At 50.6% G+C, this 26,256-nt stretch overlaps 2 protein-coding genes across 2 annotated transcripts; both read right to left on the reverse strand.

Moving 5' to 3' along the window:
* Nucleotides 1-58: 58 nt before the first annotated feature.
* SV2A (synaptic vesicle glycoprotein 2A) lies at nucleotides 59-13,744 on the reverse strand. Its single transcript, XM_054575118.1, has 13 exons — nucleotides 13,637-13,744; nucleotides 9,164-10,115; nucleotides 7,748-7,928; nucleotides 6,788-6,939; nucleotides 6,541-6,674; nucleotides 5,824-5,913; nucleotides 5,478-5,588; nucleotides 5,205-5,293; nucleotides 4,404-4,568; nucleotides 4,064-4,197; nucleotides 3,053-3,259; nucleotides 2,282-2,441; nucleotides 59-1,871 (listed from the first exon to the last, which is right to left on the reverse strand). Exons 2-13 carry the CDS (start codon nucleotides 9,783-9,785, stop codon nucleotides 1,688-1,690), a joined length of 2,229 nt encoding a protein of 742 aa, XP_054431093.1. The 5' UTR covers nucleotides 9,786-10,115; nucleotides 13,637-13,744; the 3' UTR covers nucleotides 59-1,687.
* Nucleotides 13,745-21,911: 8,167 nt separating this feature from the next.
* On the reverse strand, nucleotides 21,912-26,212 carry SF3B4 (splicing factor 3b subunit 4). The gene is made up of 6 exons (XM_054574943.1): nucleotides 26,143-26,212; nucleotides 25,575-25,703; nucleotides 24,723-25,265; nucleotides 24,195-24,401; nucleotides 22,465-22,638; nucleotides 21,912-22,286 (listed from the first exon to the last, which is right to left on the reverse strand). The coding sequence occupies exons 1-6, from the start codon at nucleotides 26,174-26,176 to the stop codon at nucleotides 22,099-22,101; spliced, it is 1,275 nt and encodes a 424-aa protein (XP_054430918.1). The 5' UTR covers nucleotides 26,177-26,212; the 3' UTR covers nucleotides 21,912-22,098.
* Between the last annotated feature and the right edge of the window lie 44 nt (nucleotides 26,213-26,256).

A 26,256-nucleotide genomic window follows, 5' to 3' on the forward strand; every position in this document is an offset into this window, starting at 1 on the left:
GTTGGGGGTGTGTAAGTGGAGAGAGAGGCAAAGAAGCAAACATAGCCATTTTGGATTTAAGGATTGGTTGTTTCTATTTTTCATCAATATTTTTCATTTCATTTTTCACATCAACAGATTGGGTTTAGGGTTCTCCAGGAAAGCAAGGGAGATGGATAGGGCCCTCCAGGGGTGCAGGAGATAGGGCTGCGTCCGGCACGTCAAGGGTGAGGGGTGGGCACACACATACACTGGGCACTGGAGAAGGCAGTCCTTTGAGCACAGACACCAAAGAGTTAAACAGTCACTACCTGGTTCAGTGTTACAAAACGGGGGGAGTGCCCATAGGAGGTGGGGGTGCCAGACGCAGCATGAGGAGGGTGAATTTGGATTTTCTTTTTTTGTTGTTTTCACTTTTTTCCTTTTAACTTAACATTTTACAAACAGCTAAAAACTACAACACATCACAGCTACAGTGGTGGGGAGGGGTGCACCGAAGAGCAGCCACATGGAGGAGAGTGGGCAGAGGGCAGTTTAACCTACAGGGCTGTTGTGTGGAAAAGGTGAGGTGGAAAAACTGAGGCTCTGGTGCCTGCACTGGGGGCCCCTGGCTTACTGCCCAACCTCTCTGCTTCCAATGAGCTGCTGGGAGGGCCCTGCTTCCTGCCCTTGCCCCAGCGCCTTGTGCTTTTGGATCTGCTGGTTTGACCATATACCTGGTTTCTTTCCCTCCCCGGCTCCCCTGCCTGCGAGGGGGCAGGTTGCGGGTGGGAGGGCAGCTGTGCTGTTACTTTCTGTGCTGTAGCGGGTGGAGCCTCTCACTCCAGAGGAGGCCTGCGCTTGAGAGGCGGGAAGGTGCCCTCAGATCTCCCTAGAGTGCAGTACTCTAATCCCAGCCTGGCCTAGGGCTCCTCCCACCCGGGGCTGGCACAGAAGCGAGATGAGAGGAGGTACTATGGGAGGCAGGGTTGTATGTGTGTCCGTTGAAATTACCCTTGGCTTGTATTTTAGGACAGTATAGTGACACCCCACCCCATGGCACACACACACATACGTAAGTGTTCACGCGCAGTCACACACACACAGTCCTGATGAGCTGCCTCAGAACTTAATATATAAATAAATAAGAATCAGAAAGCTCATTTCATAAAATTCAGGCTTCTTGCTTATAGCCTAAACTGAGAGGGAAGTGGAGGCTAGGGGGCTGAGGTTTATTGCTACTCCCCCAGCATCCAACATGAGGTGCAAGAGAGCACTGGAGGCCCTTCCCACTCCAAGTTCAAGTTCTTTTGGTCCATGGTCTACAGCAAGCTCCAGCCCCCAGCATAACCACATGCCCATGATTTCCCCAGGGCCTAGGCAGAGGGAATGAGGGGGAAGGCAGGAAGCCTGTTCTGAAGCCCCTGGAGCCAAGAAGAGCAAAGGCCCCCCTTACTAACACTGGGGGAGAAGGGTGGGGCCAAGCCTTCTCTTGTGCAAAGTCAAGGGTGGGGAGAAGAGCTGCATCCCAAAACTGGGATGAAGGAGCCTTCCCTGGAGTCCTTGCCCACGGAGTCACACACATGCACGCACACGCACACGAGGCTAAGACACCAAACACAGGGGCACGGGGAGGGAGGGCTCTAGGGGCCAGGGTGGGAGGGCGGAGGAGGGAAGAAGCCGTTGGTCTCACAGTGTGCCTGCCAGCCCCGCAGCCGCAGAGACCCCCTCACTGCAGCACCTGCCCCCGCGTCTCAGGCAGCTTCAGGGCCAGAGAGCTCCCAAGGGCCAGGGCAGCAGAGGCAAAGAGGATGGGGGCGGCCTTGGTGATCCCCACAAAGGATGTGAAGATGCTGATCCCCAGCACCGCCGCCAGCTTGCACAGGGCATTCAGGAAGCCGAAGGCTGTGGTCCTGCTCGGGGGTTCCCCAGTGCAGCACAGATGGGCAGGGCAGGGAGAAAGACAAAGGGGGAGGGTGGGAGGGTTTGCGGGGGGAAGGCGGGTATGGGGAAGTAGAGGCAAGATGGCAGGCAGTGCCCAAGAGGGAGGGAGGGACAGAGGTCAGAGAGGTGAGAGAGGCACATCAGGGAACAGAGATGAATTGGGAGGCAAGGGGCAGAGAGACCAAAAATGAGGTTGAAGTTAAGACTTCAAGGAATGAATATAAAAGCTAACCAGCTCTTAGAGGAAAAACTCAATGGGAATGTGTATCCTTTTAGCCCTAAAGATGCTTTTCCCATTCAGCCCCGCTTCCTCACCCGGCTTCTCCCCCGCCCTTGAGGCCCTCCCACTGCTGCCCCGCCCCCACCACACTCCAAGTACCTCTTGTCCGAGGGGTAGAGTTCCACAGTCAACACGTCCAGCGCATTCCAGGATGCAATGCTGACCCCCCCAAAAAGGCAGAGCAGAGCAATCATGGCTGACTCGCTGTTCCCAAAAGACAGGAAGAAGCAGGAGACACAGGACATCACGCTGGAGCCAGCTGGAACCGGGAGAGGGGAGGGCAGTGTGAGTCTGGCGGTAGTAGAACCCCTTCACCGCCCACCCTGTCCCATCAGCTGGCGTTGAGGGCAGCCTGGGATGAGGCTCTTTTTCCGAGGTACCCAATAGGGAGGCTCTTCACTCATCCCCAGCCTCCCTTATAGTTTCTTCTCATTCACATCAGTACCAACCACTTCTTCAATGCCAGCTATTGGCCAAGCAACTCAATGCTTTACGTACATCACGTGCACTGATCAAATATGTCATCCTATGAGGCAGGTTTTACCATCTCGCCCATTTTCTACATGAGATAACTGGGCTCATGGAAGTTAAGGAACTTGCCCAAGGTAGGTGGTGGAGCTGAAACTGAAAACCTATAACCTCCAAGCCTGTGTCCTGAACCGCTTGCTATCTATCCAACTGCCTCCTTTACCTATCAGAACAGCTCCCAGGCTAGGCCCTACCCCATCCTGCGGCCACCCGTGTGCAGAAGGCATGAGACAGAGAAGCTTCTCTGGTGAAGCTCTTCCACAGACTGAGGCGAGAAGCCTATTTACAGCCTCCCCTCCCACCAGCACCCTCTGACTCCACCCCCCAGCCGCTCCCCCTTACCAAGCATTCGGAGCCTGCCAATCTTGTCCATGAGCAGGGCAGACACGATATTTCCAGGAAGCACAGCCAGCGTCCCCAAGAAGCTGACAAAGTACACCATGTAGGCGCCTTCCCCCGTCCCTGTCACATCTAACTGGCAGCCCTCCTTGTTGTGCAGGAATGTGCTGTTCACCAGACGGCTGTTCACAAACTTGTACTCAAACAGGTCTGGGGTGAGGGTCAAGACAGGCAGGCAGTCACGTCAAAGGAGAGAGGGAGGCTGCTACTGCTCATGGCTCAGGGCTCTGCCTTTGTGGGGACAGCACTCATTGCAAAGCATCAAGTAACATCACCACAGGAAATAGAAATCTTCACAGCAGAAAATGTCCTTATGCTCTCAAATGAAACAGTGTGACTATCTGTTTCCAAGTTTTCTTATCAATAATCTGCTTCTTGTTCATTCTTTTTGTCCACCCTGCTGACTATTAGCAGTAGCAATACCAGCTTTAGGGAAAATTACTGAGAAAAATATTTAACATCATGAAAAGTCCTACCCATTATTTTTTCTTGCAAGGTAGGAAAAGCTCACCCAGTACTCCATTTAGAGGTGGGAACCCCGACCTAACAGTTCCAGCATTTCATGTACATATACTTTAAGAATCACTGTGAAAGAAATGGATTAATGCAATGATTCCCAACCTTTTCCCCACCAAATATCACTTTTACTTTCTTTTTCCCAAGAACACTGTTTTGAATGATTTTTGCCCTCTTCAAAAGTGCAGTAGTACTACCACACTGAGTTATTTTAATTCTGGGCAAAGGCAAAGGAACTTGATTTTTTTGTCAGATATTCTCACTGTCACAGGAAAATGTTGTTTCCATTAGAATTCTGGAATTAGTGGTAGCTAGTAGGTCTCATATCACTTTCTTCCAATGCTCCAGAGAGCTCAGCTTGAAAACCCTGAGCTCGGGACCCCTCCTCAAGGTCCACCCGACCCCTTGGTCTGAGAGCCACCAGCCACTCCGCCTTACCAGTGTTATAGAACACAGTGTTGATGAACGTGCAGTTGCGGAAAAATGTGTTGCTGGATGTGACATCCTCAAAATAACACTCCTCAAACAGGGAATCCTCAAAGATCACTGACTTCAGACGCAGCCCAATGAACCTAGAAGACCAGGCAGGTGAGAGGCGCTCCCTCATCCCCACCTCCCAACAAGGCTCGTTCCCTTAGGGAAGGAACGGGAAGCTGCGACATTGAGGAGAAACCATATGTCTTGGCCCCAAACACCTGTCCCAAAACTTCCAGGCTCGTAAAAGAAACAAGGCGTAGAAGGGACAGGGGAAGAGCACAGTGTGAAGGTCCCCACATACTTGTCATTGAAGTACTGTCCCCCTCGGTGGATCTGATTCTCCAGGGTGAAGTTAAAGGTCACATGCTCTACACGCTCCCCAGGGAACACTTTGGTGCGGGCTGCGTAGTCCACCGCCTGGAGATGGCGGATCATGTCGGGAAACCAGACGGTCAGGCCATAGTAGCTGAGGAGTCAAGGGCGATGGAAGAGACAGGGCTCAGGATCGGAACCGGGCAGTCCAGAATGAGGGGGAAATCGAGGAGCACCCATGTCAGGACCTTGCTCACCTCCCCAGGCTCACCTCTCTCCACCCCTCCCTTCACCAATTGCTGTGGTTCTTCTAAACCTCCATCATACTCTTTATCTTCCAGGCATTTGCTCTTCCCTCTGCCTAAAACAGCCTCCCCAACCCACCCTCAGCTGACCTCCCATTCATCCCTCAGGACTCAGATCTGGCCTGGACAGCCCCCTCCTGTGCACCCAGGACACTCCGCGCTTCCCTCTGGGTGGCACTCGTCACACTGCTCTGTGCTAGTGTGCCTAGCCCCTGCCACACTGTAAACTCCATGAGGACTGGGGCCACATCCGTTTCAGCCCAGCACAGCACCGGGCACAGAGCAGACACTTAATACTGCTCAGCCTGTAAGACAGGTTTGCTGGATGAATGAATGGAGTAGAGGAGCATGGTGGAAGGTCAGGTGGGATCTGAACAGCACCTCTCCCCATCATTCACCCCCTTCATCGCCACTGCTGCCACTTCTCTCCCGAGCCATACACTATCACATCCGCTGCACACCACCCACCCCACCCACCTTCTCACCTGAACGACATGGTGAACCACACACCCATCATCATCAAAGTGATGCGTCGATATTCTGGACCAAAACAGGAGAGAAAATTCCCCCAAACCTAGACAGAATAGAACAAAGTCAGACAGTGACCGCAGTAACTTCTAACACCTGTACATGCCCAACTCCTACCCTGCTACCTCCCTTCAGTTTATCCATCACCCCCCCCCGCCGCACAGGCTCAAGCCTTGCCCCCCTCTCCATCTCTCCCACTCCCTTCTCTCAACCATCCAATCCCCCATTACCTGCCCCCCCAGGCTCAATGCCCGGACCCCCCAGCGCTGGTACCAGGTCCCTGTGTCTGACTGGATCTCAATCAACTCATCCTCCTGATGAATCGTCTTAATGTGGGTTACCTGGGGTTAAGAGAAGGGGTGAGCATCACCTAGTTTGTATTTCCCACCCCTTCCAGGTACCTCATTTTCTCCTGCAGTAGCAAAATGGGGGGAAGGGGTGAGAAGGGTACCCTAAGACATGCCATTGATGGAGAGTGTGATCAGAGGTGCCTAGGAAGGAGGGGTACACAGAGAGGCGCCAGGTGGGTGTTGGGATGCAGTGGCTTGGAGGACGGGGGGGAGGACCGTGGCTTACTGAGAAGACTCGCTCAGGATGTCCCTTGGCTCGCATGTTGGTGTCATGAACTTGCTTCAGCACCATCCAGGCCTCATCGTGCTTCCCGTTCTAGAGCCGACAGAACCCCCACATCCAGGTTAGCCTCTCCCTGACCCTGGTCATAGAGGTCCTCCTTCCAGCCTGGCTTCTGGAGTCATAGAACACAAAAAAGGTCCCACCCCCAACCCCTGACCTATGGGCACATCCATCACCTGCTCCAAAAGAGCCCCAAGCAAGATATAATCAGACTTGGGCAGGGGAGGGGAGGGTCCAGGAGACCAATATAAGCATAGGTCCTAGGGGTCCCTTGGTACAATGGAAAAAGAAAACAAAACAAGGCAAATGATGATGACGGGCAAGCATGTAGTCAGTTTGGAGGGGGCAGCATCCAAACCCTGCTGGACCAAGATGGAGCTGGAGGGGAGTGCAGGGGGAGGCAGGAGAGATTTCTCTGGAGCTGTAAAGTCAGTGCCTGTAAAATTTTAAGCCACCCATGGTTGAAACGACCCCCTGATTTCTTTACCCACAGAAACCTTCTAGAAATATATTCCATACAAAGGAAATAAGCTAAAGTACAACAGAGTATGAACCCTGTGAGGAAGAAAGGCAGCTCAATAGGTTCAAACCAAACCCACAGTGGTGTCTGAACACAGGAGCCCCTGCTGTGCCACCCCAGCCCAGCCCCAACCCAGTCACCTCCAGGAAGAAGCGGGGACTCTCAGGCTGTGTGGTCAGAGCCCCGATGGCGAACACAGAAGGAAAGGCACAGACGAGGACAAAGACCCTCCAGCTGTGAAACTGGTAAGCGGACCCCATCTGAAAGCTCCATCCTGGCAGGAACAGCCGTAGAGTCAGCAGACAGGCCATTGGCTGGGGGTTCCCATCATAGGGAACACAGGAGAAGGGGAGACAGTCTGGGGCGCACTCCCCGCGGGCTGCTCACCGTAGTGCGGGATGATGGCCCAGGCCATAGCAGCTGCGTACACGCCACCGATCATCCAAAACATGCAGAGCCAGCTCAAATGCTCCCCGCGTTTCTCCTGGGCCAGAAACTCCGAGAAATAGGAGAAGACAATGGGGATGGACCCTCCAATCCTGGAGGGCATTGGGAGAATTCAGCCTTAGAAAACAGCCACATCCCTGATCTCCTGCCCCAGTGCCCTGGACCCCCGAGTCCCTTTCATTGTCCAGACCTTTCTAAAACACTCCTCCTTTCCCCTAGTATCCTACAAGCTCCCTCACCACCAGCCATCAAGCACCCATCCTCAGGACCCTGAGAACAAAGCAGCAGGTCTCAGGGAAAGGGAAGGGACAAATGTTGAATCTTGGAGATACTAGAGTTGGAAGGGAGGGAAGATAATTACAGAAAAAAAAGGAAAGTTGCCCCCTTCCCCTCCCCCCCCCACACACAAAAAAAATCAGATGGGCAAAGAGCCTGAGGGCAGGTGCGTGGGAAAGCAGGCCAGGGAAGAGCTGAGAGACACGGGGAGCGTGCATGCAGGCAGAGCGCAGGAGTGGGACGAGTCAAGGCCTCAGAGTTCAGCTGGTCAATTGCAGGAAATATGTAGATTCCAGGAAGGGAGTAACTCAAGGGTCCATAGGGGCTCAAGGGTGAGGATGAGACCCACTAGGCATCTTCCTGGAGTCAGGCTCAGAGTGGAACTCAAGGGTAGGGTGGAGGGCTCAGGAGTGGCCCAGACATGGCAGGCATGCTGGGCAGGCAGTAGACGGGTCCTGGGCAGGGAGAAGCTGGCCTGAGGATGGCGGGAGGAGAAAGGAATTCCCCCATTCAACGCATACATAGAGTGCATCTGGCGGGCCTGGCACTCTGCTGGGCCCTGGACTTACAACAGCGACCACAGCACAGGCCTGCCCTCCGGGGGCCGAGGAGGTAGACACTCACCCAACCCCAGAAAGGAGGCGGCAAAAGAGGAAAGTGCCATAACCCTGGACAAAAGATGAGAAAAAGGCGAAGACACTGTTGACTGAGAGCGAGATGAGCAGACACTGTCTCCGACCCAGCCGATCAGCCAGCCCGCCCCAGAGGAAGGCTCCCACCATCATGCCCAGGTAGACGATGAGGCCTGGAAGGAGGGAGACAGAGACAGGAGGAGTATGAGCAGACCCACTTCATTCCCCCACTCGCTGGACATTAACTGATCTGAAAGTGCAACAGAAGGGATTAAGGGCCTGAAGGACTTTGAGAAGCTAAGTCTACCCAGAGACGAGAGCAGGTGAGAGAAGGTGAACTATGGAAGTAAAGATGGAAGGCCATCTCTGCAGAGCAGCGGTTCAAAGGCAGGAATAAAGACACGAGAACCCCAGAATTCCCCTTTCTCTCCCTCCCGATCTCTCTTGCGCACTCTCTTCTCTCTTGCTGTTACACACACACAACACCCCCACCTCTGGCCTGCCTGGAATGAGGAATGGACCTGCCTAGACTCCCAGACCCACCCAGGGTCCCCTCCATCCTCCCTGTCTTGAGGCCCTCAAAATAGCAGGAGTCTCTCCCGGTCCCTGATAAAAGAGCTCCAGCCCTTTACTCCTGCCAGGAGGTCCTCCCCACTAAATCCACCCTTTACTCCTCGAAGTTCAAATACTTCTGGTCCTAAAATTTTCCTGTTTTTTACTTCCTTCATAAATTCAGGGTTGGAATTGACCTTAAAAATCATCTACTCCAAACTACATTTTACCCAGGCCTAAGCCAAGCCCCAGGGAAAAGGGACCTACCCCAGATCTCATGACAACTTGGTGGCAGAGGAAGATCGAGATCCTTCCTGAGTCTAGGAGTTTCCTCCTTCCGGGTCCCCACCAGGAAGGACCATCAGAGACCACTCGCTGCCCCTGAGCCCCAAGGCTGAACAAGGGCTTCTCTGGCTGGAGGGAGGCCTAGGATTCTTCCCCTGCCTCCACCACCCAAACTGACCCTTCCCATGCAATGCTGACTGCTTGTCCCCTCCATTAGGAAGAGGGAGCAGCTTAACAAGCGGGGAGGCTCTGAAGAAACATGAAATGGGGTCCCACCCACCATGGCCACCCCCTGCAGAACTAGCTAAGCGGACCACCACCCAACCACCGGCCCCAGGCCCAGCCCCACTGTCCTTCCCCAGGCCCCTCTTGCACAAACAGCCTCACTGTGACTCAAGCCTAAGAGGAGAGTGGGTGCGAGGGGGAGTGCAGAGGAACCCTGAGCCCTCTGGAGACATTCTGAGAGCAGGGGCCTAGGGAGCCCAGCAGTGAGGATGGGAGTTCTCAGGAGCATGGAGTGTTTGGGGTGGAACGGGGCTGGTGTGCCCCACCCCCACTCCATGTGTCTTACCCAGCATGCCTTTGTTGGAGTCAGACAGGCACATGTCTTTCTCAGCGCTGGGCAGCACGAAGCCCACCACAAAGACCTCAACACCATCAGCCATCAGCGCCAGTCCCAGCACGAAGTACAGTGTCCACTGGAAGCGGCCGTGGCCACACTCCCGGAGGATGGCTTCATACTGCTGGGCCAGCTCTTCCCGTTCTTTCTGCCGCTGTGCTTCCCCCCGACCCCCAGGGGGACCCTCCCCATCGCCCAAGCCTCCCCTCACTCCAGCCAGGGGCGCCCCATCGGCCATCCGCTCCCCTTTGCCCCCGGACTCTGCCCGGGGGATGCCCTGATATTCGCCCTCGTAGATCTCGTCATCCTCATCGTGGCCCTCAGTGGCATCACTGGATGCGCCACCTTCCTCCTCGTCCTGGGCCCCTTCCCCACGGTAATAGCCATCAGCGGGGGCGGGGAAGTCATCGTCATCATCCTCCTCCTCAAAGCGGGAGTAGGATCTGCGGGAGTATTCGTCCTGGACTCTGTCCAGGCCCTTCACCACCTTCTTGGCTGCGTGCTTCTTGACTTCCTTGGCAATGTCTTTGGCCCCGCGGATGAAAGCTGCCCGGTCTCTGAAGCCCTCTTCCATGACGGGTCTCCCCCACTCCCTGCTCCTTATTCAGCTTTTGATCAAGGACTCGTGGAGTCACAAAGCCCCTTCTCCCAGTTACTTAGCTGAAGTGTGTTCAAGTATCTTTGGGCACAGAATAGGAGAAAACAGGGCCTGGCCACTAAGTTTCTAGAAGAAAGGAGGAAGGGGAGGTTCTGCCTACACCCAGTTCAGTTGGGTGCACAGGGAAGGGAGAGGGGGAGGAGGGGGATGGGAAGGGGAGGGGGAGCCCACTTGTGGGGGCTAAGCTGGGGAGCCAGGATAACTCAGGGAAAGCCGCCTGCTTCTCTTCCAGGCACCTCTGGAGATCTAGAAACAATAAGAGGGAGAAAAAAGAGGTTGCAAGGCCTAAGAGGGTAAAGCAGGCCAGTTCAGAGCTCCTGTCGACCCAGAGCCCCACCTGCACCACGTAGTCTGAGACGGTGTCCTTCCTTCAAGCCCGCACTCGGTAAAAAGGGATGACTATTGGGGCCAACTGCAGGTCGTTCAGTACAAACCCCGTTACTTTGACCTTGGAGGCTAGATCCATGGGATTTGTTTCTGAGTCACAGTCACCTACAGAGGTCTTCTCCTGACCCTCCCTCAGCCCCACATCACGATCGGACCCCTTCCTTTACCACCAGCCCACAAAACAGGAAATCTGAGGAACCAGAACACCCTACTCTAGTCTGGCCTGGGTTTCTTCCTGAGGGCCGGGCTTGGGGAGAATGTGTAGTAGGAGGACCAAGTCGTCCAACCTGTTGCCTTCAGTCCACTGACGGCATCTGAAGGTAGAGCTTTCAAAGTCCTCCCCTCAGCTGCCGTGTTTATACACCTCCCAAGGAGCGGGCTTCTCCCAACATAGCCCCATGAGTAAAAGCTCAGCTTCCAGAGTCGGACAGACTTGGGTTTGACTTCCTGCTTCAGCACTTTCTAGCTAAGTGACCACGGGCAAATCTCTGAACATCTGAGCCTCAGTTTCCTCTTCCTTAAGAAGGAGAAAACAAGGATTAAGCAACATAATGCATATAAGCTCCTTACCATAAAAAGGCACATAAAAAGGGATGGATAAATATTAATTGTTACTTTGTGGTGGTAATGATATAGTGAGATGCCCTCTACTCCCTTATAAGACCCCAGGAAAAGCCACTTCTGGGTTCTCGCAGGGTGAGCAGCAGACAGGGAAACAGGCACACAGGAAGCTACTTCAGCGCAAAGTACAGACAGTTACGTGACCTGAGCTGAAAGCCAGCTCTGCTGCTCACGGTTACTCACTAACCAAGTTTGGGCGGGTTACTTAACTTCCCGGAGCCTCAGTGTCCTTATATTTACACAGGAGATAATAATCATCTCTACTTCCCCAAGTCCGTGTGAGAATTTAATCTCACAGGAGATATTCTATACATACTAGTTCTCTTCCTATTAGATTGAAAAATGAACGAAGCGGGAAACAGCCAGGGAAAACCAGAGGGCCATACTTGGGGGCTGTTGTCTGGTATCCTTCCAAAACAAAGCAGTCCCAAGACCTCTGTGTTCAAACTACTTCCAGCAGCGGCACCCACATTGTCTCCAGCCAGACAAAGAAGGGAAGACTCGAAAAAATACTCAGGAGAGCTGGAACCTGAGGCCATGGAGAAGAGGCCAGATCAGACGCTAAGGAAAATAATGACCGAGGCTGCCACCTTTCTTCCTGGTATCACACGTGGGCCCCCTCTCACTGGGATGGGGATGGAGAGGGCTGATCAAACAGACACTTTCAACGTGGGGGGTCTAAAGTCTATAGTCACAATCACACCTCATCCTTCCAGGGCCTCCCTTTCTAATCCCCCTTAATCCTTTCTGCTCCTCCTCCAGGAGTCTAGGGAAAAAGAGTCCACAAATACCGCATTGCGTAGGAGGCTGGTGTAGAAGGAAGGGGGCCTCGAGCCTCTCCCCCAGAAAAGACATCCTCCAGAGGGAGACATAGGAGAACCCCCACTTCCTTCATAAAAGCAGAGGAACTAGATTCTCATCAGAAATCATTCCCCTAAAATATCCTGCCTCCTTTTGCCTTCATTAAATGTCACACACACGTACACACACACAAGCCCTGGGAGAACGGGGTAAGTAATACTATGTGGTTTAGAGAGAAGCACCGGCAAGCAGTGCCTGACCCGCTCAGCACAGATGTGAGCAGTGGACCACGATGACCAGAACCAGTGACCCCTATGTCACCCTTTCCTGTGGAGCAGGGCCCAAAGCATCCCCCACGAAAGGAAACCCTGGAATCCCCTCACTGCATGGCAATTCACTTCCCTCCTTTCTTTCCTGGGCCAGAATCTCCCCCCACAAAACCCTGCAGGAGGCAGATGGACCCACCAGGAGCCTTCGCAATGTTTGTCAGCACTGTTTACACCTGAGGGCACATGTAGGGTAGACAAGGCCCCCAGAGCCACAGCGCGGTAAGATGGCTCAACAGCCAGCTCCCCCAGGGCCAACAAGCCCAGGAGGTCAGGAGGGAGAGGAAGAAGACAAATTCTTTGAGCTGGTGAGAAAGTGATGCTATTTTTAGCCCCAAAAGCAGCACAAGGTGGCTAAGCCTGTGGGAAAGAGACAAGACTTGGAGAGGTGGAGGCTAAAAGGAGTCAAGATTCGGGGTTACACAGCCCTTTAAGGTTGGCTGGCTTCACCTGACCAAGCAAATGTGCCCAAAAGATTCTCAGCAGAAGAGCAGGGGACGGGACTCCTGAGCAAATGCTGCAGTTCGGGGCAACTCACTCATCCCGAGAGAAGAGGGATCCAGAAGACTACCCTCTAATTAAGGCACCTGGTTTTGGGAACCACCCGGATTCCCAAGCCCACCCTAGGTGACAAGGTCATTAAGAAGCAGTCTTTTACCAAAACATGGGGGAGGGGGGGGGCGGGTTGCCATGAGGAGGAGGTGCTAGAGCACCGCTCCCGCCTCAGCCGGGCAGCTGAGCCTCAGCCCCAACCCCAGGGCAGCCAGCGCTGCACCTCCCCTCCCTACATCCTGCCCAGGGAGATGGGACATCCACAGTTCTGGGGCGGGGGGCGGGGGGGTGTCCGCTGAGAATCCACGCGCTGGAATACGGAAGGCAGAGAAGAAGGGAAGAGACCTCGACACACCGCGGGCACACAGCCCGTCCCCGCCGGCGCCGGCAGCGACCCCCGCCCCCACCCGCCTCGGCTCCGGCTCCGCTGTAAGGGACGAGCCCCGAGAATGGACCAAACCGATTCTCAGCGCCCCACATCACCTTGGTCCTGCTGCTGTCGGTCCAGTGCCCATCAGCACCCACCGCCCCGTCCCCCGCCCCGGAGCAACCACCTCGGGATGCGCCTCCGCGCCCCCGGCCCGGAGGCTCAGCGCCTGTGCCCGCCCAGCATCCTCATCCCGCACCCCCTCCCCGGCCTCCTTCACCTGCCCTTCCTCCCCTACCCCCTCCCCGGGCCAGGCAGGCAGACGGGGCAGCATCCGCTCTCTGGCACCAGCCAAGGTCATCGATCATTGGGCTGGACAGGGAGTGGGGGGGGGGCGGGGGCGGGGGTCGCCAAGGTGAGGAGGGGCTTGGAGTTGGAGGGAAACCTATTCTGCCTAACAAGCCCCCCCTCGCCCCCCGTCAGCATCTGAGGAAGGGAGTAGAGAAACACAACCCGCCTCCATCTATATGTATATTTCTTTAAATCAGCACGTCAGCTGAAATAAATGTCCATTCAAGCCACTACCTATCCCCCACTCTCAAAGCGGGGGCGGCCGCGCGACCCACCGGCAAAGCCTCGGAGGGTAAAATGGCTGCAAGGCGAGGGCGCTGCTGCCGGGCGGGGTGCGCTGCGGGACTGAGGGAGGGGCTCACCTGGACTGGTCCCTCGGGCGGGGAGCCCCAGCGAGGGCAGGGGTCCCGGCCGCGGCGCTAGCGGCAGCGGCGACTGCTCCGTCCGGGCAGCGGCAATGCAGACCTGCCCCCGCCCGCGCGCTCCGCCCCGCCTCCACCCCCCACCCCAGGCCGCGGAGCTTCGGGAGAGACCATTGTCGGGGGTGGGGGCGGAAGGAAAAGGGATGGGGAGGGACTGGGGCGCCAGGGAGAAACGGTGAAGGGCTGGGGGGGATGTCAGAGGGACAGCTGGAGGTGACACGCCGCCCAGCCCTTCCCAGCCTCTTCCCAGTGAAAGATGAAAGAAACAGAGGAAAGGCAGCGCGCTCTCAGGGAGACAAGTGGGAAGAGAGAACTGCAGGTGGTGACTGAGGCAGGCCCCTCCTTAGCTCCCCAATTCCAGAATGGCAGGACCCACATATTTTAGGGGCTCTCGTGCCTTCAGAGTGCCTCCCTTCCCCTCCTCCGCTGCTCCCACGCAAAACCCCTTCCCACAGCCCTCTCCCAAACGCGGAGTGCTCAGACGCCAATAGCCTGGCTCTCGGAGAAAGCAGGACCTGTACCAATAACCTGGCTATTTTAGAGAAAGCAGGAATAACAAGGTGTGGCTTCCACCCTGAGCTGCCAGAGGCGGAGGCCCCTGGATCCCTGCCATCTCCTCCCAGAAACAGTCCAGATTATTTAGTTACATGCAGACCTCCCCATCCTCCATTCAGTTGTTGGCAGCAGAGGTGAGTACCGGGGAAGCTGGGTTTTATAGGCCTGACCAACTGGACATGCCCCCTCCTATTCATGTGCTCCAGTGACTCAAAACGGTACTCCCTCGCTGCTCTCCTCCACTTTCTTTTCGCGCGGGCACACACACACATGCCCACTTCTGTTTCCAGGGCAGGGAAGAGTGCATTGGATTGGTTTCAGTTTTCTTTCTTCCTTCCTTTGTCCCTGTATCAATAATCTGGGTTCAAAGATCCAAGACTCGGTGACCATCTTGCTCCAGGGGTGAGGGGCTATCTAGTGGTTTTGGGGTGTACATGTTGAGTGTGTCTGTCTATCCCAGGTAAGGCTGCAGGATATTCTAGACAGAGCACTGGCGAGGGACTCTGATATGCGTTCTCACTTTTCACAAGCTATTGGCTTTTGGTCAAGCTCTCAGCCTCTCTGAAACTCAGTTTTCTCATCTGGAAAATGGGAGGTGTGGGTGAGCTGCATTGACCCCTTTCAGATCGGACAGTGCTGGGAGATGGAGAGGAGGGGCTGGCTGTATCCCAGGAGACCTCAGGTGGCATTTGTGGTGTTGAACTTAACCTCTGACAGGGATGTGGACCTGCGTTTCAAGGACTCCAAAGCTGTATCTTGGAAATATTCAACATGCCAAAAAGTTTACAATTTACTGAAATATAAAGCCAAAATATATATTTTTTAATTTACCATGAGAAATTGAACTGACACTCAGACAGAATGAAAACTCAGGTCTGTGTGTCCAGGCCATTTTCTCCCTTAAGCCTAAGCAGAATCATACTATCCATGTATAAATGCACAATGATATAACTTGAACAGGAGTATTTGTATCTTTAATGGCATCTGGCCATCTCTAGTAAGGAGCCGTGCCAATGGGTCCAGAAAACTCTTCTTGGCTACAATTTCCACCACCATCTCTATGTTATGAACAGCCTGGCCAGTGTCCCTAGACTACTCTGCTGGCTAAAGCACTCTGTCCAGAATGATATTTGGAACAGCTGTGCCCATGTGGGTGTCATGGGCTCTCCCTTTTGTAGGCTTTCACTGCTAACCCCTCTTCAAGGTTGACACATTCTTTCTTTAAATATGTTAATATTTTCAATTAGGTTATAGCCAAGTCCTGCTGGCAGGGAGCCATTTCTTCTCTTTAAGGTGACTTTGAAGATGCTACACTATCCATTACTTGCTAAAATTAAAATCTGGCGCTCCTAAAGAGAAAGTTTATGTTTTTCTTTTAAAGTTCTGAGGAAAGACTTGATGGATTTTCCCAGCTACCATGGCCTCACGCACCTCACCAACCTCACCAGCTGCTCCGTCACAGACCCCTTGGCTGGGCCCATTGACATTAGAGTTCCTAGGAACTCAGTCCAGGGCCCTTCCCCCTTCCACACACTCTCTTCTCCTTGGCAACTTCAGGCAGTCCCACAACTTTAATGCTGACTATATGCCAATGATTCCCACATTTATATCTCCAGGCCAGACCTTTCCCCCAAGACCAAACTCAAAATCACCATCTGTCAATCCAACATCACCACATGGATCTCTATTAAGCTTCTCAAACTTAACAGATCCATAAACAAACTTCTGACTGAGGTCATCGTGGATCGTCTCTTCACTAAGGTGTTCCCTTTTTCCCCTCATCTCTACATCAGCAGATCTTGTCAGCCCTATCTTCAAAATATATTCTACCACATCTCACCAGCTCCATCCCTGCCTCCATGGTCTAAGCCACCATCATCTCTCCTTAGCTATGCAACAGCCTCCTAACTGGTTTCCCTGCTTCCGGTCTTGCTCCCCTAAAACTTATTCCCAGCAGTCAGCTGATCCTCTGGAAACAAATCTGAACTGATCCAGCAAAGAAATGAGTGCCTATGTCCCACAAAGACAGAGTACAAGTATTTTCATAGCAGCTTTATTTGTAATATTCAAAAACTTCAACTATCAACCAGAAAATGGTTAAATTTGGGTAAACAAATAGTGGTGGGTTGATATAAGGGAATGTGCTATGTAAGATTTTTTGGAAAGAATGAACTAATATATGCAATAGCATAAAGAGATCGCACAAATAAATAATGAACAAAAGAAGCCAGACCAAAAAAAAGTGCATACTATATGACTACATTTATATAATCAAGAAAAAGCAAATTAATCTACAGTGATAGAGAAAACAGTAGTTACCTTCAGGAAGTAGAAATTGACTGTGCAGGGGCATCAGGGACCCTTCTGGGCTCTGAAGTGCTACATCCTGATCTGGATGGTGGTTATAAGGGTGAATACATATGTGAAAATCCACTGAAGATATTTGTTTTTCTGTATATATCATAATTTTTTTTAAGTTTTAATGAGATCTTATCACTTTCCTTTCTTCAGATCCCCCCAATGCCTTCCCATAATACTATGAGTTAAATCCAAACGTCTAACCAAGGCCTGAAAGGCCCTGCATGATCTGGCCGCCTCCACAACCGCTTCCTCAGCTCTCTGCCAGGTTTCAACTGCACTTCAGCCTCAGTGGTCTTGCTGCTGTGCCTCAAACATGCCCGGCACATACCCATGAGCGGAGGTTGGTGCTGGGGGACCTGCTGTCTGGAGCTGCCTTCTCCCAGGTCTTTGCCTTGTCATTCAGCTCTCTATCAAAAGTCACCCCCTCTGACCAACCTATCTGAAAGAACTTACTACATCCCTCCCCACTTCCCAGTCACTAGCCTATCACTGTGCCTTATTTTTTTTCTTATAATATATCCCTATCTAAAATCATTTTTATGTTTTTATTTTTTGTCTTCTCCTACTTAGATTGTCAGTTCTAAGGGACCAAGGACCTTAACTGGTGTATTCACGGCTATATACCCAGTATCCATTATGTAAACACTTAATGAAGCATTATTCCAAGTAAGTTAAATATTAACTTCAGTGCATTAAATAAATCTCTTCTTACTCCCACTATCAGTGTTGAACTACTAGGTAAAGAAATTCTGTTTGAAAGAATAAAAATTAATTATTGCCTATTGGGACTTGGCCCAGGAGGTAATAAGTAGGTATATAAGTAATGATGATTAACATCGTTAGAGCATTTACCTGACTTGGATGCTTTTCTGACCACTTTATATTAACTCGTCCCACCGCCCCATTAATTCTATGAGATGATCAGCGTTTACAGATGAGGAGATTGACACACTGATTGGTTAAGTAGCTTGATATAATCACACAACTCAGAGATGGCCGAAGGATTTGGGCGATATAGATCCAGAGCTCTTATTCTTTTTCAATTCATCCATTTTAAGTGTATAGCTCTGAGTTTTAACGAGTGAGTATGCCATGTAAGCACCCCCTTCATTAAGAGAAAGAACATTTCTTTTGTCCCCAAATGTCCCCTCATGCCCCTCTGGAAATCAGTCTCCCATCTTTGGCAGCCACTGATCTCCTCCCTGTCACCGTTGCTTAGTCTTTTTCTAGTTTCACATCAGTAGATTCAAACAGTAAGTGAGTCTCTCTGGCTTCTCCTTGCTTTTCCAGGTTTTTTAACCACGTCCTTACACTGCTTCCTGGGGCAGCTTCTTTCCCCGCTTACCCATCAAACTGGCAACTCTTCCACACCAGCCACCCGTCTGCATTCTATCACTGCTTCTACCCACCCGGCTCCACGCACATGAGATTGTCAGGATGCAAAGGTAAAGAAAGAGAAAAGAAGGTCAATGAGAGCACCTCTAAGATACCATAAAGTTCCAAGGAGAGATGCTAACAAGTGCAACACCAAAATTCCACACTCTAGGAGTTTCTCATCCAGTTAGAGAGGGGATACCCCATACAGAAAGCCAACAGCAAAAGCGAAACATCCATTCTTCCAACAAGTATTTATTCAGTAAATATAACACAGTATAATGTGATTAAGCAATTGGCTCTGGAATCCAGACAGCTGTTGGCTCAATTATTGAATCCACCACATCTTGGCATGCAACCTTGGTCAAGTAACTTGATACCAGTTTCTTGATATTAAAATGGCAGTAATAACAGGCCCTGGCCCAGTGGTTCATTTGGTTGGTGGTTGCAGGTTCCATCCCAGGTCAGGACGCAAACCGAGGCTGTGGGTTCAATTCCCAGTTGGGGCGTGTACAGGAGGCAACTCCTTTTTTTCTCTCACCCTTCTTTTTTTTTTTTCTCTCTCTCTCTCCCCCTCTCCCTCTTTCTAAAATCAATAAATGTACTCCATATGAGGATTTAAAAAATAAAAATAAATGGAGGTAATAACAGAACCTACCTTGGGGTGTTGCTGTGAGAATTAACTGAGACAATGAACGTAAAGCACTTTGTACAGTACCCATACCAAATGAACGTTCTAAGCCCTGTAACAGCCTTGGTTCATTCAGCACAGAGTAACAGTTCAGTATTAGCCGCTATTATTTTTAAAATTATTGCATATGCCAGGCACCTTTCAACATGCTTGCGAGATACAAATTAATAGAGTAAGATCACTTAGGATCCTTAAGGGATTCGGTTTAATGCAGGGATACTTAGATAGGGATCCATGAGCCTTCTGGAATCTTTGCTTCAGGATATTGGATATTTGTGCATATATGTATCCTTCTTGGGTAGGGGCCATAGTTTTTGCCTTATTCTCAAAGGACTGTCTCTGACCCACAAAACATTAAAAACCCATGAGCTAGAGCATGCATTCTCAATGGGGGTGATATCACTCCCCAAAGAATCAAACATTCGTCCAGGAAGGGGTGGGAATTTTAGACATTATAATGGTTTGTGTCCCTCCACAGGGCCATAGTATAGAAGCTGATATACAGCATATCTGTGACATTAAAATTGTACACATGGGGGAGGGCAATTAGGAAAAAATACCCCCTTGGAGGGCAATAATAAAAAAGGTTGAGAAACCCTGGTTTAGTGAACAAAAACCTGAATAATAAAGTACCTAACTGGACAAGCAATACTAACTATTCAGAGAATCGCTGAGCACCAGAGCCCGAAAGAGTCAGAGGATGGAGAGATAGAGAGTTTGGGGGTGTCAAACTTAATGACTGGATGAGGTGCTCAAAAATCAGTATTCAATGAGTGAAAGCTCAGCGATTCTGAGAATGACGGCCTGAGATAGCAGTGGTCAGAGAGGTAGGTACTGACTTACTCTGATGCTGTGACTTCATCAGCATGAAATCAGCAACAGCCAAAAATACCACCCAGGAGCTTATGTGAAAGAACAAGCTAGAGATTGGAGAATCATCAGTATACAGGTAACAGCTGAAGTCCTCATCTAGGGTAAGTCAATTCATTTGACAGACAGGGAGGCAGAAGGGACATAGGCTGAGACAAAGCCTTCTACCGCCTGGGGCCAGGGGCCAGCTGCTGGCTCTGCCAGGTTCTAAGTGCTCCTGCGACCTCAGCTCAGGACCACATCAAAGCAGCTTTTTAGTAGAGCCCCGTTTAAAATTAAGAGGTCAGTTAATCCGATTATAATATAGAAGCCTGGCATCCTTAGCCACTCATGGTATGAAATATCATGTCTAATCTGCCCCAAGCTTTACACATACACGGCTGGACATTCAATGACTCCACCTGCATGTCTCACAACCCACCTCAGTCACCCTGTCCCAAACTCAATGTCACCATTTCCATCCTGCCCCCCAAATTTATCCTCACATCCTGCCTATTCTCACCCTTGATTCCACCCTCCCCTTCATTAACTATATCCAATCTAACGGCAAGTCCTACTATTTTGCCTTTTAAATACTCCCCAATGCATTCCTTCATCTTCGTCCCAGCTCCTGCTATCACCCTCCTGTGGGACCCAGTCTTCCTCTTCTAAATCTGCTCTGCACTGCTACCAGGGCTCTGAAACACGAGTGGCTCACTCCCTGGCTTAAATCCCTACTGTGGCTTCCCACCGCGGATGACAGCTTCCTGACCAATGTGTTTTGGCAACGTGCTCAGATGTTCATTCCCTCAGCACTTTGGGCCACTAGGCAGAGCCTGAAACAGCTAGAATCCCGGAGCCAACTGCCTGCAGCCTGAAGCAGCCACCTCCCTTGCCCTCAGAATGCTGTTTTGAATGGCTCCATCCATGACGCGAAAAAGGGCCGAGACGCACAGATCTGTGGGAGTTCCCGAACGGGCTCTGACGTCCTCCTGCCCTCAACACCAAAGAGCTTTACTGTGTTCCACACCGTGCTGTTTATCAGTCTCTCCTGCTCAGAAATCTCCCAGAGGCCTGGAATGAGCTTCCCCTTCACCTTGGCCTGGGAAACATCTACTTTTTCTTTAATTTATGTTCAACAATCACTTTTTTTTTCCAGGAAGTTTTTTCTTAGCCTTCCTTGTGCTCTCAAAACGTTGTTTCGTAATAAAAAATTATGTCTGCCTACACGCTCGTTAATGACTGGGGAGAACGGCCTCGCGCACCTTTGCATCCGCAGCCACCCCAGCAGTCCCTGGAGGTGCCGTTACAATGTTACATGGCAGAGGATGATGCAAGAGAACAAGAGAACCAGGCTCACGTTTCCTTGCCTAGAGTTTAGGAAAGTTCATGGTTACCTAAGTCAGAAAAAAGCTTCAAGAAGTGGGTGATGTAACTGGATTAAATACGACAAAGAACAGAAATAAAAGGCCATTGGATTTAATGTATTTACTAAAGTCTTTGAGCACAGATTCAAATATAATGTAAATCAGGTTTGAAGCACTAAGAATGAGAAAAAATAGGAAGATACAAATCCCTTATCCAAGGTGTCTGGTGGTAAAGAACAGAACACAGCAGAGGATTCCTGAGTTCCTCCAGTCCCGATGCCCACTTGTTTTGCAGTTTTGTAAGACGTGTATATGGATCCACAGAAAAACACATCAACACAGGTAGTATGCTGAGAAATCTATCTTTCCTCCACGTCTCCCGCCGCCCCCCACCAGTTGTATCAGTTTCTAGTTTTAGACTTAGCCTTACATTTCCTAAACAAATATATGTATTACGCACCACCCCATAGAAAGGTAAGGTGCCACACTATGTATATACATTGTTGTGCATGTTAATTTCTTAAACTATCCTGCAGATCTCTTCCCAACAGTATGAGGTGTCTTCCTCATTACTTTCTACTGCAGCTCAGTACTCCATTATGCAGTGTATTCAACCTGTCCCTTACTGCTGGATAGGAGTTGCTTCCAATCTAGTTGCTACAAATGATACTACAATGAATAGCTCTGTGCATGTTACTTCATAGTTTCACCAGCATATCTCCAGGAACTTGACTTCTGTTCTCACCTAATACTTACAATAACCCTATGCCATTGATACTAAGTCTCCATCTTAGGACTAACTGTGTAAGCTTGATATAAGGAAACACTCTCTGTGACAGATCCAGCAACTGCAGCAGCCCGTCACAGAATAAGTCTTTAAAATGCAGAACACCCTCATTTCTACATACCATTCTTCTCCCAATATACACACATTTCTTCTTACAGAAAAAGAGAAGTTACTTTGCCAAGGAAAAACACTACAAGGAATAAACAATGAGTTTAGTTTTATTTTCTCTGTGCATTTGCAAAACACTTAGGACGAACACAGGGGGAAAAAAAACCCTCCTGTGGAAAGAAAATTACACTTAAAAAAAAAAGGCCTAAGGGATCAGGGCCTTAACCCCAGGAAGCTACAGCAATTCTGACTGGTCCAAGGAACTGAAAAGATATTGGAGAGGTATAACAAGAGGAAAGAGAATGAGAAGTTACTGAGGGAGAGGACCTCGAAGTGGACCACGTGGCGGAACTGGAGGCCGAGGAGTGGGTCTGGGTGGAGGGAGGGGCCCCCTCTGGTAGCCATAGGGTGGGGGTCGTGGAGGGCCAGTGTACCCATGAGGGGGCATCAGAGGAGGAGGTCCACGCATACCATGGGGAGGCATAGGACCTGGGTGACCTGTAGGAAGAGAAAGAGAAGTTAGTAAAAGCAAGAAATAGGAAATAGTTGATGTTGAGAGACTGTAGGGAGAGGACAGACAGGGAGACAGTGAGAAAAAAAAAGTGGGGGGAAGAGGGAATGACAAAGCAAGCCACATGAACACAGGGGGACGAGGGAGGTGGCTGAGCCTACTCACCCATGGGAGATCCGAACGGAGGCCCTCGGGGCGGCATGCCCATTGGAGGGGGTCCGGGATGAGGCATTCCAGGTGGTGGTCGGGGTGGTGGCTGCCCCCCAGATCCTGGGGGCCCAGCATGAGGGTGTCCTAAGCCATGAGGGCCATGGTGGGCCAGCTGCATCTGAGACATCCCTGTGAGAACAGATGGACACATAGGAAAAGGGAAAGAAACAAAATAGATAAAGAAGTAACATCAGGAAGGGTATGAGGAAATAAGTCTGGTAAAGAGTACCCTTATTCCTGATCCCATTCTAACAGTATAAACTAACCAACTACCAAAAAATTCCTCACTCACTTCACCTGCTCCTTCCATGACTTAGGCACTGCAATAGTGCTACAGAAGTATTTAATGGAGTGACTTAATCTGTTGATAGGATTTGGGAAGGTAGCAGAGTTACTGTCTGAGCAAAGATCTATTTTTAGAGGATGAGTAAGAATTTTTCAGGTGGACAGAGTGGAAATAAAGCATCAAAGGCAGAAAAGACTAGAATCATAGGTATGTCAAGCAGCACAGTATGTTCCAGGAAAACCATAACTTGGTAATCAGGGGCCAGATCATGAAAAGCCTAGGCTGCTACAGTAACCAGTTTGGGATTTACTCTGTAGACAAAGGGAATTTTGAGCAAAGGTGTACAAACATCTGTGTTTTAGAAAAATTACCCTGTGAAAGTGGATCAAAGAGAAAACTGGAGTCAAAGTGTGAGTCAGGAAGTTCCTACGTAAATTAGATGTAAAATAATGAAGACATAAAAACCTGAACTAGGGGACTGACACCAAAGATATTAATATGACTTGGAATCAAGAGCGGGCTGATACAGAAGAGTCAAACATAGCTCCCAGGTTTCCGAATTAAGCGCCTGAAAACAAAGAATGCTAGAGGAAAAACAGAGCTGAAGGGGAATAGAAAAGTGGAGCTGTCCATTCAGCAGTAAGATTAAGGGTCTAAAATGTTAATAACTATGAATCAGAGCTACAGATGTAAGAGGCACTACAATGCAAATACTGGAACTATGCAAGCACAAGCAGAGAAAAAGGAGCCCATTAAGGTGGCTGAGAATGAGGCGACAGAAAGATAAAGGGATGTGCCAGAAAAACCAAGAGATAAGATTTTCAAACAAAAAGACGTGGCCAACTCACAGACACAGCCAACAATATGGTGATTATCAGAAGGAAAGGGGAATGGAGGAAGGAAAGAGGAATAGAAGAGGGTAAAGGAGGGTTAAATGGTAATGGGACGTATCACAGAACTGTACCCTTGAAACCTATATAATTTTATGACCCGATGTCATCCCAATGAATTCAGTAAGAATTAAAAAAATAAAAAAGGACATGGCTAGTTTTGATTAAGTAAGAACAAAGATCAAACCAGAACAAGAAATGCCCCCTAGACTTGGCAATTACATCACAGCTTTGGGATGAAAGTCAGAGGACACAACAGAAGTAAAAGTCAAGGTAACAAAAACCATCAGGGATAGTTAATCCTTTGGAAAAACTTAATAAATGGAGACAAGACGGTAGTTGTTAAAGTAAAGAGAGTAAAGTATTTTGTGTTTCTTCCCATAGAAGAACGTGTGAAGGAAAGGACAGCTCTGGAACGATCTGGTCAATGGGAAAAGGGGAGCAGCACAAGCGGTGACAGAGCTCCTCTTCCACGCTCTTCTCTCCCCTTCTCAACAAAGAATACCCACCTGGATGGGGCATCCCACCCGGTGGAAACGGGTGAGGATGTGAGTGTCCATGTGCAGGATGTCCAGCCCCTGGGGTTCCTGCTGAAGGGGGCCCATGTCCTCCAGCCCCAGGAGGCATCGGTGGCGGGGGCATGGCTGGGGGTATCCCAGGTGGAAGGGCTCCAGGAGGCGGCACCGGGGGTGGGAAGGAGCCAGGAGGAGGCATGCCTATAGAGGAAATGGAAGAAGAGTTAATGATAGAGAGAAGAGAATGTCTTCAAAGAGCCTATTCCAATAAGGCCTCTCGAGGCAGCATAAGCTCTTTTCTCCCCCTCCCAGTTCTCTAAGAGTCAAAAGCAATGTAAGCCAACACAAACAATTTCAACCTTCTGAAGAAACTCAGCAACTTTCCTCCCCACCGCAACCTCATCCTTCAACCCCTTCCCATCACCCAATGACTCGATGTCCTCCTTTGTTGGTTCTTTTTTCTTCTTCCTGCCCTATCCCCCACAAACCCAAAACAAACATATTTTAAGTCAAAAGCTTTACCTGGTGGAGGAAGCCCAGACCCCAATGATGAGACCACAGGATTGGGGGCAGAGGGCGGAGGAGGTGCATCTGCGAACAGCTGATGAGGGCGATCGGCCTGGGAGAGTGGGTTCTGGGCTGCCAGGAGTCGTTCGGCTGCTGAGCCATGGCGCTCACCCTTGGAGTCCTTCTTGAAGGCATAGGACACAGTGATAGGGCGGTTACAGAGGTACTGCCCATTCATCGCCTCAATCGCCGCATCCGAAGCATCAAACGAAGCAAAATTAATAAAGGCATAACCTTTGGAGTTGCCTGTGTCAGGGTCCCGCATAATCTTAGGGGTTTGTAAGATGACCCCAAAGGCACTGAAAGTATCATAAAGCAACTTCTCATCAATCTCTGGGTCCAGGTTCCCAATGAAAATGTTGGCTCCCACATCCAGGTTTTTGTTGTGAGCTGATGCCTTGTTCACGCGAATTGGCTTCCCGTAGAGTTTGATCATGTTCATGATCTTAATGGCATAGTCAGCATCTTCCTCACTCAAGAATTCCACAAAGCCATAGCCTGGAGAAGTGGAAGAGAGAAGGTTAAATAAGCAAAGTGATTCAAAACAGGGTATATAACTCATTCTCCTTCAAAAGCACAACGAAATAATAACCTCACTTCAACTGAGAACGGTTCCAGAAACAAACTATGAGTTAGACTTCAGACAAGGAATCGCTTCTCAGCCTTTTGGCTAAGATCGAATGTATACACTTAAGAGAACTAAATGTGTAGGTTGCTTATTGCAAAACAGTTGCGAATAGTGCTGGGGTCCTCCAGGTGCTGTCTGTCCCCTTCAGAACATAAATGCACCTCTTGCCACGTACTCACCTTGGTGCTGGCCAGTGACTCTATCCTTTGGCATGTGGGTGTTAACTACTGGCCCGGCCTGGAGAAATAGCTCCCACAGCAGAGGTTCGCTCACCTTCTCGTCCAGGCCTCCCACGTACACTGTGGCATCTGGATGGTGGGAGCAGGAGATTAGGGTAGGGATGAGTATGACAGGAATAGAAGTGACAGGAACATGAAGATGAAACCCAGGAGGGTAATTGGGGGTGGAGACAGAATATAGGATCAAAAAAAAAAAAAAAAAAAAGACGACGTTAGATTAAGCCCTTACACCTCCTTTACGGGAACTAGAGAGTCTTCTTAATTCCTAGAGTTCTGCTGCAAGTTCTCCTCGTGAAATTGTTTTTGAGTGGAAAAGCAGAAGATTGGACAAAGCATCACACCTACAGGCCTTAGCCTGAACCCGGCCACCTGGCCCCCAGCAGGCACGGGGGCTGGTATTACGCCCTCCGGGTTGGCTCCGTCTCCCGTGCCCAAGAAAACACTGGTGGCCATAGTGGAGGTCTCCCAGCCCCCCTGGACCCATTCCTGACTCGTTCCCTCCAATCACCCTGGTTCCGCTCAGAGATCGGCCCGGCCGCCATGGCGAAGGAGCTCCCGCCGTCTCCGGGCAGCAACTCCGCCCCCCGACCTCAGTCACTATTTCCACTTCCGGAGCGAAGGC

Source organism: Pteronotus mesoamericanus, unplaced genomic scaffold (assembly GCF_021234165.1).
Source record: "Pteronotus mesoamericanus isolate MK-2021 breed Mesoamerican mustached bat unplaced genomic scaffold, CSHL_Meso_final contig_1108, whole genome shotgun sequence".
NCBI classification, from domain to species: domain Eukaryota; kingdom Metazoa; phylum Chordata; class Mammalia; order Chiroptera; family Mormoopidae; genus Pteronotus; species Pteronotus mesoamericanus.

Excerpts from the sequence above, each read along its gene's own strand:
- SV2A (XM_054575118.1), bottom strand. The coding sequence starts at position 9,785 with ATGGAAGAGGGCTTCAGAGACCGGGCAGCTTTCATCCGCGGGGCCAAA. Across the intron at positions 2,442-3,052 it reads TGGCAGGCTCCGAATGCTTG|CTGGCTCCAGCGTGATGTCC; the intron begins GTAAGGGGGAGC and ends TCCCGGTTCCAG. Across the intron at positions 1,872-2,281 it reads CTCTACCCCTCGGACAAGAG|GACCACAGCCTTCGGCTTCC; the intron begins GTACTTGGAGTG and ends ACCCCCGAGCAG.
- SF3B4 (XM_054574943.1), bottom strand. The coding sequence starts at position 26,176 with ATGGCGGCCGGGCCGATCTCTGAGCGGAACCAGG. Across the intron at positions 25,266-25,574 it reads AGTCACTGGCCAGCACCAAG|GCTATGGCTTTGTGGAATTC; the intron begins GTGAGTACGTGG and ends CCACTTCTCCAG. Across the intron at positions 24,402-24,722 it reads GTCTGGGCTTCCTCCACCAG|GCATGCCTCCTCCTGGCTCC; the intron begins GTAAAGCTTTTG and ends TTTCCTCTATAG.